We start from the raw sequence: 16278 nt of genomic DNA, 5'->3' as shown, positions 1-16278 counted from the left end.
AGTAAAAAAAATCACATTTTTCATTTTCACGTCCAACTTTAGTGGAAATTTGTCAAACACCTGTGGTGTGTATAGGCTCCCTGTACCCCTTGTTACGTTCCTTGAGGGGTGTTGTTTCCCAAATATTGTGCCATGTGGGACATTTTATGATGTTCTGGCACCATAGGGGCTTTCTAAATGGGACATGCCCCCCAAAAACCATTTCAGAAAAATATTCTTTCCAAAAGCCAAATGAGACTCCTCCTCTTCTGAGCATTATAGTGCGCCCGCAGTGCACTTTATGTCCACACATGGGGTATTTCTATACTCAGAAGAGATGGGGTTACAAATTTGGGTGGGCATTTTCTCCTATTACTCTTAGTAAAAATGTATTTTGTAATTTGGGGGGGGGGGACTGCATTTTAGTGAAATAAAATTTAATTTACACATCCAACTTTAACAAAAAGTCATCAAACACCTGTGGGGTGATAAGGCCCACTGTAAAACTTGTTACGTGCCTTTAGGGGTGTAGTTTCCAAAAAAGTATGCCATGTGTTTTTTATTTTTTGCTGTTCTGGCACCATAGGGGCTTCCTAAATGTGACATGCCCCCCAAAAATTATTTCAAAAAAACTCACTCTTCAAAATCCCATTGTCTCTCCTTCCCTTCTAAGCCTACTAGTTCCCCCACAGAGCACTTAACATCCACATATTAGGTATTTCCTTACTCAAGAGAAATTGAGTTACAAATTTTAGGGTGATTTCTCTCCTTTTACCTCTTGTAAAAAAAAACTAAACTGGGTCCACAAAAACATGCGAGTGTAAATAATTGAAGATTTTGAATTTTCTCCTTCACATTGCGGCTATTCCTGTGAAACACCTAAAGGGTTAACACACTTTCTGAATGTCATTTAGAATAATTTAAGGGGCGCATTTTTTTTTATAATGCGGTCATTTATGGGGTATTTCTAATATGAAGGCCTTTCAAATCCACTTCAAAACTGAACTGGTCCCTTACAAATTTACATTTTGTTAAAAATTGGAAAATTGCTACTGAACTTTTAAGCCCTCTGATGTCCTACAAAAGTAAAAACATGTCAACTTTATGATGCAAACATAAAGTATACATATTTTACATGTGAATCAATATATAATTTATTTGGGATGTCCATTTTCCTTATAAGAAGTGAATTTCAAAGTGAAATTTATGCAAAATTTTTGAAATTTTTCATAAAATTTTTAAATTTTTTTTACCAAGAAATTATGCAAGTATCGATTAAATTTTACCACCAACATAAAATAAAATATGTCATGAAAAAAGAATCTTGGAATCAGAATGAAAAGTAAAAGCATCCCAGAGTTATTAATGCTTAAAGTGACAGTGGTGCAAAAAATGCTCGGGTCCTTAAGGTAAAAATGGGCTGAGTCCTCAAGGGGTTAAAGGGCCTAGATACTGTGAAAGGCCAGCCAAAGGTACAAACCAGCTGGTGTTGTACACAAATACTTTTTTAAGCGTACTGCAGCACATTGTCCTTCCCTCATAAGTGCATGCCACATACCTACATCTAAGTGGTGTACTATTCTGTTCCTGTTAAAGTCTTAAGGGTCTAGATACTGTGAAAGGCCAGCCAAAAGTGCACACCAGCTGGTGTTGTACACAAATACTGTTTAAGCCTAGTGGAGTGTATTGTACTCCCCTCATATACGCATTAAGTATGTCAGGCAGAGAAGTGCAAGGACGTGCAAAGAGGAGAGGCAGAGATCTAAATTCCTCAGGCAGAGGTCGCAGCAGACTAGGGGCGAGTGGCAGCAGGAGTCGCAGCGAGAGGACTGAGCTGCTGGCATCAGCTAGCGGTCGGGTCTACATCAGCAACCCATCTGCCATCATCAATTGGTTAACACGGTCATCCACTTCATCACAAGTGACATCTGACACCCCCAGTCAACAGTTGGTGGGTTCCTCAGACACAACCCTCAGTTGGCATTGCCAGGGAGCAGTCCCTGTCCTCCCATTGCCTATGTCCTATGCTGTTCCCTCCCTCACAGTAGTATCTTATGCTGTGAGTTCAGCTCCACTATTTATTGAGGACAATCTAGAGGACAGTCAGCAGTTACTGCCCGGCCAAGAAGTGGAAGAGACATCCAAAGCTTCCTCCGCTAGGCGGGCAAGTAGTGGTGAGGAGAGTGGCATTTGAGGTGGTGTTGCGAACATTCAGGCTTCTGAGGCAGACACTGTTGAGGAACCTAAGGAGGACATCAGTGATGTGCAGACACAACTCGAAGATGATGAAGCCGATCGCACTTGGGAGCAGAGTGCATAAGGGGCTTCATCATCAACATCAGGAGATGAGGGTTGCCTGTGAGGATGCAGCTGAGCCAGCAAGGTGGTAGTATTGTTGGCAGTCAGCATGGTGGCAGAAGTAGAAAGTTTGGAGCCAAACGTGCCCAGGGTAGACCACCTGCTTTGTAGCAGCCTATTTTTCCGGGAGGTAGTGAAATAGTAGTGGCAGTAGCAGTCAATCAGTGCGGACTGTTGGTGGGAAAATCAGCTACTCTGTGGTGTGGCAGTTTGTTGTCAAGCATCCGGAGGAGGTTAACATGGCCACATGCAAGATGTGTCGCAAGGAGGTGAAGTGTGGCCAGGGTCCCAATGGTTCCAATGCCACTCCCTGTTTCAGCCAGTCAAGAATCCACCACCTCAGCCGAAGGGAGCTGTGTGATATACCAATCTTCTGCTCCACATGCTCCTGCTCCTCCTACTACTCAGTCATTCCACCAGCAATCCATCGGCAAAGCCATGTCCAAGAGAAAACAGTATGCGCCCACTCATCCAACGGCACAGAAGCTGAATGTGCTCCGGTCCAAGTTGCTGGTGCTGCAGTCTCTCACTTTTCAGAGAATCGCTTGTGCAGAGTCGAGGTGGAGAGTCCCAAGTCATCATTTCTTTACATAGAAGGCAGTACCAGCCCTGCACAATTTTGTGGAACAGAAGGTGGGCAAGTCCTTAAGCCTGTCGGTGTGTACCAAAGTGCACGGCAGCATCACCGTCTGGAGCTGTAAGTAAGGTCAGGGACAATACATGTCCTTTAAGGCCCTCTGGGTGAATGTGGTTCCTGCACAGCCACAACGGCAACTTGGACAGGTTCTGCCTCAGCACTCTCATGCCATTGGTCCTGTGACAGTGTGTGACTCTGTCTCCTCATCCCCCAATGTTTCCTCAACCTCCAGTGCACAGACAAGTCTCAGTGTCCTTCCAGCATACTATGTGTGCAGGGTACAGCGGTGTCACGCCTTTCTTCACATGATTTGCCTCGGCGAATGGAGTCACACAGGGAGGAACTGCTAAAAGTCATTCATCAAGAAATTGAATCATGGCTTACTCCATGAAAAAAGTGGAAATGGGAACCATGGTGACCGTCAACGGGTCACTGCGACAAGGAAGCCTGAGCCATGTGCCCTTCATGGCACATGTGTTGAATCAGGTTTTCAAGCAGTTCCTGAAGTGTTCCTTCCATCTGCAAGACATCATAACAATGGGAAAGAAACTTTGCATGCACTTCAGCCAATCGTACCGCAAAGCGCACCCTCCTTGAGCTGCAGCGTCAGAATGGCATCTCACAACATAATCTGATTTGCGACGTTTCCACACGTTGGAATTCCACCCTCCATATGTTGGATCGACTATACAAACAGAGAAAAGTCATCACCTATTTCTTGATGATCTTAACGGATGGGGGGGGCTCCCCTGTGTAACTTCAATGTCAACCAGTGGCAGCTCATACGTGACACATGCCCTTTCCTCAGGCCCTTTGAGGAAGCCACATTATTAGTCAGTCGCCAGTATTATGGGATGAACAACATCATTCCTCTACTAGAAAACTTGTTGGAGACGATGGCTGGTTAGGGCACTAGAGATGTGGCGCCTACATCTCATGGCCACATTTGCCCTGTGGGGGCTGAACTGGAGGAGGAGGAGGGAGAGGGGCACAGTGGAGCACAGTTTAGGTTTCGCGACATGGGCGGTTTTTCTAGTCATCTGATAGGAGAGGAGGAGCAGGAGCAGCCAGAGGAGCTAAAGGGTTATGAGGAATGTGAGACAGAGGACCTAGACACACTGTGGCAGTGTTAGGATTCGTCAGGCTGGATGTGGATCCTCTGTGTCAGCGAGGGATTGGCGTGGACCGTGTCGGTGGACCGGTTCTAGGTTGCTACTGGTTTTCACCAGAGCCCGCCGCAAAGCGGGATGGTCTTGCTGCGGCGGTAGCAACCAGGTCGTATCCACCGGCAACGGCTCAACCTCGCTGACTGCTGAGAAGGCGTGGGACAGAAGGACTAGGCAGAGGCAAGGTCAGACGTAGCAGAAGGTTGGGGCAGGCGGCAAGGTTCGTAGTCAATAGCAATAGCAGAAGGTCTGGAACACAGGCTTTGGACAACACTAAACGCTTTCTCTGGCACAAGGCAACAAGATCGGGCACGGAAGTGCAGGGGAAGTGAGGTTAAATAGACAGGGAGCAGGTGGAGGCTAATTAGACTGATTGGGCCAGGCACCAATCATTGGTGCACTGGCCCTTTAAATCTTAGAGAGCTGGTGTGCGCGCCCTAGAGAGAGGAGCCGCGCGCGCCAGAACGTGACAGCCGAGGACTGGGTAAGTGGCTTGGGACGCGATTCGTGAGCGGGCGCGTCCCGCTATGCGAATCGCATCCCCATCGTGAATGTCAGTGCAGCGCTCCCGGTCAGCAGGTCTGACCGGGGCGCTGCAGAGAGGAGAACGCCGCGAGCGCTCCGGGGAGGAGCAGGGACCCTGAGCGCTCGGCGTAACAGGCAGTATGCAGTGAAGATGGAGGCAGGGAGGTCTTTCCGAGTTACTTGCACAAATGGCACGATGCATGCTCACTTGCTTGCGTAGTGACCACCAAATTGTCACCATTCGGCAGCGTGATGACTTCTGGCTCTCCACCTTATTGGACCCTTGATACCGTCACAAAGTGGAGGGGATTTTTTACACCCACTGAGAGGGAGGACAAACTGACCTACTACAGAGGCATCCTACGTAGTCAGTTGGCCGATGCCTCTCTGCGCCATCGTCCATCCTCTCACAGGTCTAACTCGGAGAGCCCTCTGTTCTCACCTTCCATTGCCATGGCTGCTGGGGAGGGGTAGGGTGGCAGGAGCAGTACCAGCTCCATCAGCAGCAGCCTGAGTCTACAGTCACTGATGAGTACCTTTCTTCGCCTGCATAGTGAAGCAACTCATCAGCAGTAGGTAGACCTGGAGCAGGACCTGAACCAGCAGGTGGTGGCATACCTTGACATGACCAAGCCAATACACCTTGAAGATTTGCTTGACTTCTGGGCAGAAAAACATGATTTGTGGCCGCAACTAGCAGAGTTTACACTGGAAAAGCTGTCCTGCTTGGCCAGTAGTGTGCCATCAGAGCGGGTGTTTAGTGCAGTGGGGGCTATAGTAACCCCAAGGAGAACTTGTCTGTTCACGAAAAATGTGGAGAAACTGACCTTTGTGAAGATTAATCAGGCATGGATCAGCTAGGATTTCCACCCACCAATGCCTGATGCATCAGAGTAGATTGACCATGGTGCCACACCAACACTTCACAAATATGGATAGTGCTAAACTTATTTAAGGCACTGCTCCCCAGTTACAGACATTCCTCCGCATCAGACCACAAGTAAGTATTGAGGATATGCATTACGTAAAACTTTAATTTTAATAATATGCTTAGAATAAAATATATGGACCCAATTTTTTTTACATCAAACAAAAGGAAAGATGTGCAAAAAACACCATGTGCCACCTACACCACCAAGTATTGATGTCATGTAAAGACATCTAAAAGGTGGAAGGGAACAACATATGGTCCATTGTAACCGGTGGGGGTGAAAACTTCCCCTGTATGGCCCTACCCTTGCATTATTAATTCCTTTATTGGCAAGGAAAAAATAAAAAAAGGGCGGCCCCACACAAGAACCTCTTTCTACTTCCCCTTACAAACACTGCCATTTCCCAGGGTTCTTAAGTGGAAATAGAGAGTTTCCTGTGTGTGGCCACCCTTTTTAAGGTGAGTAACAGTTGCTAAGAAGGGAATTAAAGGAGAACTCCGGAATATAAAAATTGTCCCCCATACTGCCGGCAGTAAAAAAATAAAGATGTACATACCTTCCTCCGCTATCCTGGGGCCTCCGATAACCGGCTCTGGTCTCCGCCACGATCCTCTTCCTGCTTGCCGGTGGTTGGAGAGTCTTACTGCGCTCAGCCAATCACCAGCCGCAGTGACATTCCGACTCGGCCGGCAATAGGCTGAGCGGCAGTATGACGTTTTCGGCCCCGGCATTAGGTGCCGATGTAGTGAAGAAATTTGTGTCCTGAAGCGTTCTCACACTGCGCTCAGCCTATCGCCGGCCGAGTCGGACTTCACTGCGGCTGGTGATTGGCTGAGCGCAGTATGATTCTCCGACCACCGGCAACCAGAAAGAGGATCACAGCGGAGACCAGAGACGGTTACCGGCGGCCCCATACAGGAACCAATCCCTATTTCCATCTAAAAACCTTGGGAAATAGCATGTTCGTAGGTGGAAATAGGGAGAGGTTCCTGTGTGGGGCCGCCCTTTTTAGGTTGAGTAACACTTGCCAAGAAGGGAATTAATAATGCGGGAGTAGGGCCTTACAGAGGAAGTTTTTACCCCCACCAGTTACAATGAACCATACGTTTTTCTCTATCAACTTTTAAAGGTCTTTTCATCACATCAATACTTGGTGGTGTAGGTGGCACATGGTGTTTTTTGCACACCTTTACTTTTGTTTGTTTAAAAAAAAAAAAAATATATATATATATATATATATATATATATATATTATCCTAAGCATATTATTAAAAGTTAAGTTTTACGTACTGCATATCCTCAATACTTACCTGTGCACACAAACACTTACAATAGAGATTGTTTTCTTCTGCCTACCTGCCTCAGCTACTATTCTGATCCTGCCATTCGCCTGATACCACACATCTGATGCCAGGTTTTACTTTTTTTACCCACCTTCAGCATCGGGTACTGGTATTGCCACCCACGGCACCACTCTGTAACTGGATCACTTTCAGCACTCCTGATGCTGCTGCTGCCACCTTCAAGCTGTCTCATTCTGCCACCATATGTTCTCCTCATGCTGATGCCAACTCCAAGCTGTCTTATACTGTCACCATATGTTTTCCTCATTCTAATGCCACCTCCAGCCTGTGTCATTCAGGCACTATTTGGTCTCCTCATGCTGCCACCACCTCCACCCTGGGTCATTCAGCCACTATATGGTCTCCTCATGCTTCTGCAACCTCCTTACTGTGTCATTCAACCACTATATGTTCTCCTCATGCTGCTGCCAACTCTAGGCTGTGTCATTAAGCCACTATATTCTTCTGCCAACTCCAGGCTGTGTCATTCAGCCACTATGTGGTCTCCTCATGCTGCCACCAACTCCAGGCTGTGTCATTCAGCCACTATATGTTTTCCTCATGCTGCCGCCACCTCCAAGCTGTGTCATTTAGCTGCTATATGGTCTCATCATACTGATGCCACCTCCAGGCTCTGTCACTGTGCAGCTCTGCGACAGTGTTTCCAATAGCGATGGCTCTGATCTGAATGTCATACTGAATAATAGTGTTATTTCACTAAACCAGCACATACCCTATGCATGTTACAGTAAGGCAAAGTGCTCTAAACCCCTATTGAGGCTCTCTGTAGTCCACAAATAGCTGTTTTTAATAACGATTTGCCACAAATAAATTTGGATAGAAACACATTTTTGGGGAAAATTCGGTGAATTGGCCGAATCAAATTTTTCAAAAATTTGTTCATCTCTAAAAAACAGTATAGATGTGACCCACCACCATTCCCCATTGATACACCTTTTGTTATTGCATCTGCAGTAAGTGTTCTGCATTAGTCATACATGTGTTCTATAGACATGACAAATGAGTGCTCAGTGATATAACATGTTGTATAGTGTAGTTCACTAAGCTTTTTAATACAAGAACATTCCCCAAAAAATGTATACCATACTTATAATTTTTTTTTATAAGAAAGTCCTTTGATGACAACAGTGTTTAAGCAACTAAAACAGAGGGAACAAGAGCTCCATAGTATGATAATGTATGAACCACATATATTAAAAACCAGAGATAACTGGTGCTCACCAATGGTGGTTGTACTGTCCACGTTCAACTATGGTAACAGCGCAAATCAAAGGAGCAAACAAGACCCTGCATCTGCTCCTGACATGGTAAACAGCAGATCTAACAAGAACATCTCCAAGAGAACGTCAGGATCAAGCAAGGCGCTGGGACTATTCAAAGAGTAAAGGATTTATTACCCAAAATACAACAGGTATTGCGGCAACTCCACTTAAACAGGCATCAAATGCCTGATGAAGCAGAGTTGCCGCAAAACGCATTGCATTATGGGTAATAAATCCTTTTAGTCTTTGAAGATTTCCAGCGCCATGCTTGATCCTAACTTTCTCTTGGAGGTGTGCTTGTTGGATCAACGGTGTTTAAGGAAAGTTTTCAGATTCACATTATGTTGCTAAAATAAAAAAAAAATCCCCTTGGTTGAGCTCTGGCTGAGGTATTCAATGATATGCACAGAGGTGCATATGTGAAATGTTGCAGTGATGCTTGACCTTCTGTAAGTTTCTTCCAGCTATATACAGGATCATTTGAGCTCAGCTAGAAGGATTACTTGGTTCAAGGTCACCCCTTTTTTAGGCTTCTTTTCAACTGCAGTGGGTCCCTGTCAAGAACAGCCGTCTCTTTTTTTCCTGACTTTTACGGCCATTCTCATAACAAAGAGCAACGGCAAACAGCGGGTCCCGGCAGCTACCATTTACTATTATGGGGGCCGCTGGGTACCGTTATTAATAGCAGGAGAAAAAGACAGCACATGCTGTAATCTTTACCCATTCAACCACTATATGTTCTCCTCATGTATATTATGTCCAATATGCAAAAAAGATAAGGTTGGACTGTCTCAGAAAATATAGGGGGAGCCTTATCAAAAGCTGTGGAGAGGAAAAGTTGCCCAGTTGCCCATATCAACCAATCAGATCGCTTCTTTCATTCTAAACAAGGCCTGTTAAAAGTCCTTTTAAAAATGAAAGAAGTGATCTGATTGGTTACTATGGGCCACTGGTCAACTTTGCCTCTCCAGGTTTTGATAAATCTCCCCCATAAAGTCCATGTATATGCAAAAAAAAATTTTATTATTTTTTTTTTATAAATTTGCAAAAATGTAACAAATTAAATTTTTACATTCTCATTATGGGGTACTAAGTGAAAAATAAGTAACAAATATATTTCTTTATATTTTAGCATCAGGTTAACATATGAAAAAAGTGAAAAGATATAAAACCTTTCCAAATACACTGAATTCCCCCCTGTGCCAATAGGTGGCATATGTTGCATGGTTCCTTTGGAGTTACACTTGGAAAGTATTTTTCATAAATGTACCTCCAGCATACAATGCAGTAGGAACAAATCTGAAAGTTCACTGTTCTACCAATGTAAAAAATACATGGCTGGTCATGGAAAGCATCAATTAAATATTTGTTTGTGTCCAGGATCTCTCAAGTGCACTTCTACTATGGTCTCCACAAGCTAAACTTATATAATTTGCAAAAAAATTGTCAAATTGTGATGATATATTTAGGAAAATAGCATTGATAGAGATTATTATTGTATAATTACAGGTTATCCAATTCTTCAATAGATGTTTGTAATAAATAAAGTTTAAGAGTCATTCAATAGGAACCTTCATTATGGAATTCATGTAAACAAATAAATGTCAGGGGCCTGTGATGGACACAGAGGTGCAGAGCAGATTATACAGTAGTTACAGAAGAGTTATGAGAACAGTCTGGTAATGAACCATACACCTATGTGATCATCATCCTCCCAGGACTGATTATCATTCAATAAATGTAAGTGGTGAATGTTCTGATTAGCTGATTGCAAGCAGAAAACCTGAAAACCATGAGGAATTGATACAAAAAAATATGTTTTAAAGCCAAAGGCAGAAGTGGATGCAGCATTCAAGAGAAACTTACAGATATTTAATTGGCATTAAACCCAATATATTGGGTTATAGTGCGGGTGAATAGCTGTAAAAAGAGGAGATGGGTGAACAGAAGTTGGGTGTAGCTAGGAGTAGAGTGCTCACCACCTCAAACCAACCCCCCGCCTTCCCCCTCCCAGCAGACTCTAAAGTCGTGAAAGGGGGCAGGCCGGGAAGGGAATATTGATGAGGCACAGGAGCTGGGCGAGCTGGCTCCTCCATTGTGCAGAGCTATGCAATGCCAGCTGATGTAGAAATGGGCACAAGAAATACGGCAGCCATACATGTAAGTAGCCATTCTTTTTACAGCTATTCACCAGCACTATAACCCTGTATTTTGGGTTTAGTGCCAGTGATATAGCTGTCAGTTTCTCTTTAAAGGGGTATTCCAGGAAAAAACTTTTATATATATATATATATATATATATATATATATATATCAACTGGCTCCAGAAAGTTAAACAGATTTGTAAATTACTTCTATTAAAAAATCTTAATCCTTTCAGTACTTATGAGCTTCTGAAGTTAAAGTTGTTCTTTTCTGTCTAAATCCTTTCTGATGACACCTGTTTCGGGAAACGCCCAGTTTAGAAGAGGTTTGCTATGGGGATTTGCTTCTAAACTGGGTGTTTCCCGAGACAGGTGTCATCAGAGAGGATTTAGACAGAAAAGAACAACCTTAACTTCAGAAGTTCATAAGTACTGAAAGGATTAAGATTTTTTAATAGAAGTAATTTACAAATCTGTTTAACTTTCTGGAGCCAGTTGATATATATAAAAAAAGTTTTTTTCCTGGAATACCCCTTTAAGGAAAAGTAAAGTGCTTACTTTCTATTTCCAAATTCTTGGCTCAAAACTTCAGAGGCAGTTAAAAAAAAAAGATAATAATAATAATAACAACTGTAATTTATGATGGTAGGTAGCCTATTGCAGACTCTACCAGCTGCCTTATAGTTTCCTGAGTTGCTGTGAGGGGACATTTATATTGCTGGTTCATCAAACTATACTGTCCAAGAGCCCTAAAAGCCATGTATGTCACCTAGGAGTGTATGTATGCACTGTGGAACTAGTTTTAAAGGGGTACTCCATTCCCCAGTGTTTGGAAAATTTAGTTCCGATTCCTGGCGCTGACTTCGGGGGTCACCATGCCCCCTCGTCATGTCATGCTCTGACCCTCGTGACACCACACCCTGCCCCCTCAATGTAAGTCTATGGGAGGGGGAGTGACAGCCACCACACCCCCTCCCATAGACTTGCATTGAGGGGGCAGGGCATGACGTGACATCACGAGGGGGAGTGGCGAAGCCTGCACCAGCATTCGGAACTAAAATGTTCCGAACACTGGGGAATGGAGGTAATGTTAATGTCAAAGTTACGTCAACATGTATGGTTATGGGTATACGGATGGTACCCAGTTGTAACCTAACAGGTTGAATAAAAATACATTGCACTAGCAAATTGATTATGCTTTTTAAAATGAATGTCCAAAACAGGTATTGAAAGAAGCAATGGCTTTTTCCAAGTGGTCCAAAAATTATCCCTTTTTCGGAGTAACAACAGGTTTTGTGACTGGAAAATGAAAAAGCAATGGCTTTTTACAAGCTGTGAAAAATTGTTTCCATTTTGGGGAGTAGTAACAGGATTTGAAAGAAAGTGCACAAATGTGACACAAAACCCTCTATAATTAGCTTTTTTTTTTCACAATAAAAGGGTAGGTTCACACATGCCATATTTTTCTGCATATTTTCTGCAGCTGATTTTGCTTCCCATTGACTTCAACGGGTAAGACAATACACAGCAGAAAATATGGCACATGTGACCCTACCCTGAAATAACACTTAACTTCTAATTAACCCCTTAAGGCCGCCACCTTTTTTACCTTCATGACCGGGCCCAATTTTTCAAATGTGTCATGTGTCTCTTCAAGTGGTAATACCATGGTTTTACTGAACGACACAATTCTGAGATTTTTTTCGTGACATATTGGCTCTGATTTACTAAGAGTGGAGTGAAATTTTCTTTGTAGGTTTTCATTACCTACAGTTTTTTTTTCCACAGTATTTATTAAGGTTTCCCAGTACTTTGTGCTTTTCCTTACATTTTGCTTTTTTACACATGCTCTGATCTGTCTGGTTTTCTTCAGCTCAAATCCACCACATTTTCTGTGGAAACCTAAGTAAATATGTAGGGTTTTTGTAATAAATGTCAGGAGCATGCCCCTTTTTGGCGCCACATCCCTTTTTTGGGTTTTCTCAGTAAAATGGATAGCTAGTTGTTTTTTTTCTGGCACACAACTCGACCAAACATGCCGGGTTTACAATAGTAAATCAGAGCTATTGTGCTTTATATAAGTGGTAAATCTTTGTTAATGCATGCAGCATTTTTTGTGAAAAATTTGAAAATTTCAGGCTGCAATCGCTTTGCAGTAAACAATTATGTTATCTTTATTATATTGGTAAGTATGATTATGGTGGTACCCAATTTATATAGCTTTTTATGTTCTTTTTTCTTTTCACAGCAAAATCCTTTTTTTCCCTTTTATTTGTGTGCAATGTTTTTATACTTATCACTTTTTTCCTGCAGAACATCTATACGGCAGCACATGATAACTGTCAGAATAACCTGGCACTCAGCCTGTGCAATCCAGCCTATGGCTGGACCTCACAGGCTGCCATACTAGGCAGACAGGAGGGCATCAGCTGGGCTCCTACTGCCATGGCAAGCAGCGGGACCCCGTAATCGCATCATTGGGTTGTCATTGGTGAATAGGAGAAGCACCCTCCCTCTGTCAGTACCATAGATGCCCTTTTCAGGACTGATCACAGCATCTATGGGGTTAATGCTGCTGAAACCAGTGCAATCTTGTTCTCAGCAGCGGGATCCTGGCTCCAGATTGAGCTATGCAGGAGAGCGCAAGGATGTATGCATATGTCAAATTGAGCAAGACCAAGTATCATGGAATCACACTACACACTAAGTTTTGTGTTATGGTGACGGAGCGGAAAACGCCATCTCCTAATGCACAGCTACGAGTTGTGGAGAGCATCGGTGAAAACTGCATTTTTGTTGAGACTTTTAGGCACCTAATTCAAAATGTAGGTAACTTAGAAAAATTACTCAATCTGTTATAAAATATTGAGTATATACTTTATGCCATTGTTGTGCCTTGTATATTAAGGTAAATAGTTATTTATTTATTTTTTTACTTAAAGGGGTACTCCCACCCTAGACATCTTATCCCCTATCAAAAGGATAGGGGATAAGATTTCTGATGGCAGGGGTCCCGCCGCTGGGGACCCCCGCAATGTTACATGCGGCACCCACCTGTTTCTTGTCCGTAAGCGCTGGAGGGTCTCGGTCACGACCATGTGAAGGGAAGTCCGGGACATTAGGACTCCGCCCCGTGTGATGTCACGCCCCGTCCCCTCAATGCAAGTCTATGGGAGGGGGCGTGACGGCCGTCCAATAGACTTGCATTGAGGGGATGGGGCGTGACGTCACACGGGCGGAGTCCTGACGTCACGGACTTCCATTCATGTGGTCGCGACCGAGACCCTCCAGCGCTTCCGGACAAGAAACAGGTGGGTGCCGCATGTAACATTGCGGGGGTCCCCAGCGGCGGGACCCCTGCCATCAGAAATCTTATCCCCTATCCTTTTGATAGGGGATAAGATGTCTAGGGTGGGAGTACCCCTTTACACCTCTTTTTTATTTTATATACACTTGGCACATTATGTCCTGTTCACAGTGGAGTCATGACTGATATGGTTAATCTCCATTGATTTATAATGCGTCTATCAGGTCTCTTTTTTTCCCCAAGGGAAATACTACTAAGGTCATCAGAGAGCAAAATAAATGTTGTGACCCCTACTGTCAGCATAAACATAGAGTTATTAGTATGGTTGCATATTTTTCTTCTTACTAACCTTGTATAATAATGGCAAAAATCCTAGTTTTAATAAAGCAATAGATTTTTTGGAGATGTGCTTTATCTGTGTTACTCTCCGTAGATCTTCGACTGTTCCATATTGTACATCTATAATTTCACCCTAAAAAGAAGAGAAAAATATATACACATTCAAGATTTGGGAAAATGCTGCAACTTTAGGTTTTTTTTTACATAACAGGAGGACTACTGTGCTGTTGTAATGGCATTTCAGATTTTTTAACTTGTGGAAAATTTTTGGCTAACATTTTAATTTTTTTATTTTGCATCTGTCCTATTAGCTTAAATAATGTGCTTTCCCCCCCCCAAAAAAACAACGCAATTGAGAGCAGTGGAAATTATTTTCAGGCTGAAAATGTATGCTAGAAATCTTCTATCTGTAAAGATACCTTAACATTTCAATATTTTTTGTTCAAAGGAAATAACACAGGTTTACAGGTGATTCCTTTAGCAGATAAGTGTACATTTTCTTATCTATGATGCCTCTCTCTAAATAAGGAAATTGCCCCCATATTCTAGATAAAGGATTCATGTCCAATTTATTGTATGTGGATACATCTGAAAATTGTCGTACAATCTCCCTTTAATACATATGTCCATAACCACCAGTAAGCTACCCTTATCCGCTGGTTTTATAGTAATTTTTTTGTCATTCATTAAATCTCTCAGGGCTTTTTTCTCACTGGTGGTTGGGTTGTGATATACCTCATATACCTCTTTAGAGAGCTTATCTACTTCATTTCTGACCAACTGTACATAAGGCTCTACTGAGTGCAATGTTTTTGGAGGGTTAAAGTGACTTTTGGTTCTCAGACCAAACGTCTCCAAAGAAAGTCTCTCTGTATCCTCAGTAATCTCTGTTGTAGGATTATCAGAAAAATATGTTATAAGTTTAATGTTCCGATAAAACCTCTCCAAGTCCATTTCAGTCTTGAATGTATTAAAGTCACAAACAGGAGTAACCCCATTTCCACCACTGTTAGATACCTTGATGAGATATTAACAACAAAGGAGGTTCCCCTACAGGGTCTCCTATAATGGCGGCCACCTCTCCTCCTCTTCCGCAGCGTCCTCGCTCCTGAAAAGGGGGACGATGTTCTCTCCCGGTCCTTGGCTGGTCGCTCTCCGAACTGGAGGGAGAATAGCCTCATCCGGCATATCTTCTTCCACCGCGTCGGGAGTAAGAGGAGTCTCGCCATCTGTAAATCCTATTGTTCCGATAGTCTTCAGTGTCGTGCAGGTACTTCTTTCTTTTCCGGATCTCTATTTCCTGGTGGTGTATTTTCAGCTGCTCGTCAAGTGTCTGCTTCAGCACTGCAAAGTCCTCACTTTTCAGCGAATCACTGAGCTACTGTTCAATGGTCTAAACCTCGTTCCGGATCGTTTCTACTGCCCACTGTATTCTATCTACAGTAAGTAAAATGATGTCCTTGGATCATTTGTTAATAATGCGCTCAAAGTCTCGGCAGTAGGTATCCTAGTCAGCAAATAATGTTAGTCTCAGGTTCTCTACTCTGTAACCCAGAGGTCTAAACCGAGACTATGAATTATTCCAACTATTGTAATTAATATTTTGAATGTATTATTTACAGTATTTTAACCTTTCCTTGTTTCTCTATTGTTTTTAGATACTGCAACACAAAGATTAGTATGATCATCCATCTAAATGCAGATCATGGGACCATAGGTTTGCTTGCAGATTCGGAAAAGAGGTCACATAACATTAAATACACGTGATACTATTATATATGTTGATTTAGTTACTGTTTGCTTTGTTATTGTATAGCCATTCCAAAAATCCAGAATCCAGGTCTTTTGACCCATGGAATCAGATATGAATGGCAGCTTAGACAGCGGAGTGTGTATAGACTAGTGTGAACAAGGTAATCCCCTGAAATGTGTCTAATTGCTGTAAGCTTAATTGTGTGAATAAATACTACTGCAATAAAGCAAGAAGTGAGTGCCGAGATTTCATTTGCTACAATTAGATACTGTGAAAGGCAAGCCAAAAGTACACATCTTCTGGTGTTGTAGACAAATACTGTTTTAACAGTAGTGGAGCATATTGTACTCTCCTCATACACGCACTAAGTATGTCAGGCAAAGAAGTGCCAGGACATGCACAGAGAAATGGCAGAGGCCTAAATTCAGAGGCAGACTAGGGGCGAGAGGCAACAGGAGTCGCAGAGGTAGGTCTGAGCTCTCGGTATTAGCTAGCGGTCGTGTCTCGACCAG

General features: G+C 43.1%; 1 protein-coding gene across 1 annotated transcript in view; it reads right to left on the bottom strand.

Moving 5' to 3' along the window:
* NAALADL2 (N-acetylated alpha-linked acidic dipeptidase like 2) overlaps positions 1-16278 on the bottom strand; it is an 801196-nt gene that overhangs the window by 608865 nt on the left and 176053 nt on the right. Inside the window, exon 4 of the mRNA XM_056565215.1 lies at positions 14024-14146. Within this exon, the coding sequence (XP_056421190.1) occupies positions 14024-14146 (123 nt within the window). The remainder of the gene's footprint in view (positions 1-14023; positions 14147-16278) is intronic.

Source organism: Hyla sarda, chromosome 3 (assembly GCF_029499605.1).
Source record: "Hyla sarda isolate aHylSar1 chromosome 3, aHylSar1.hap1, whole genome shotgun sequence".
NCBI classification, from domain to species: domain Eukaryota; kingdom Metazoa; phylum Chordata; class Amphibia; order Anura; family Hylidae; genus Hyla; species Hyla sarda.
The sequence above is the reverse complement of the archived record's forward strand: the minus strand, read 5'-3'. Positions and strand labels throughout refer to the sequence as shown.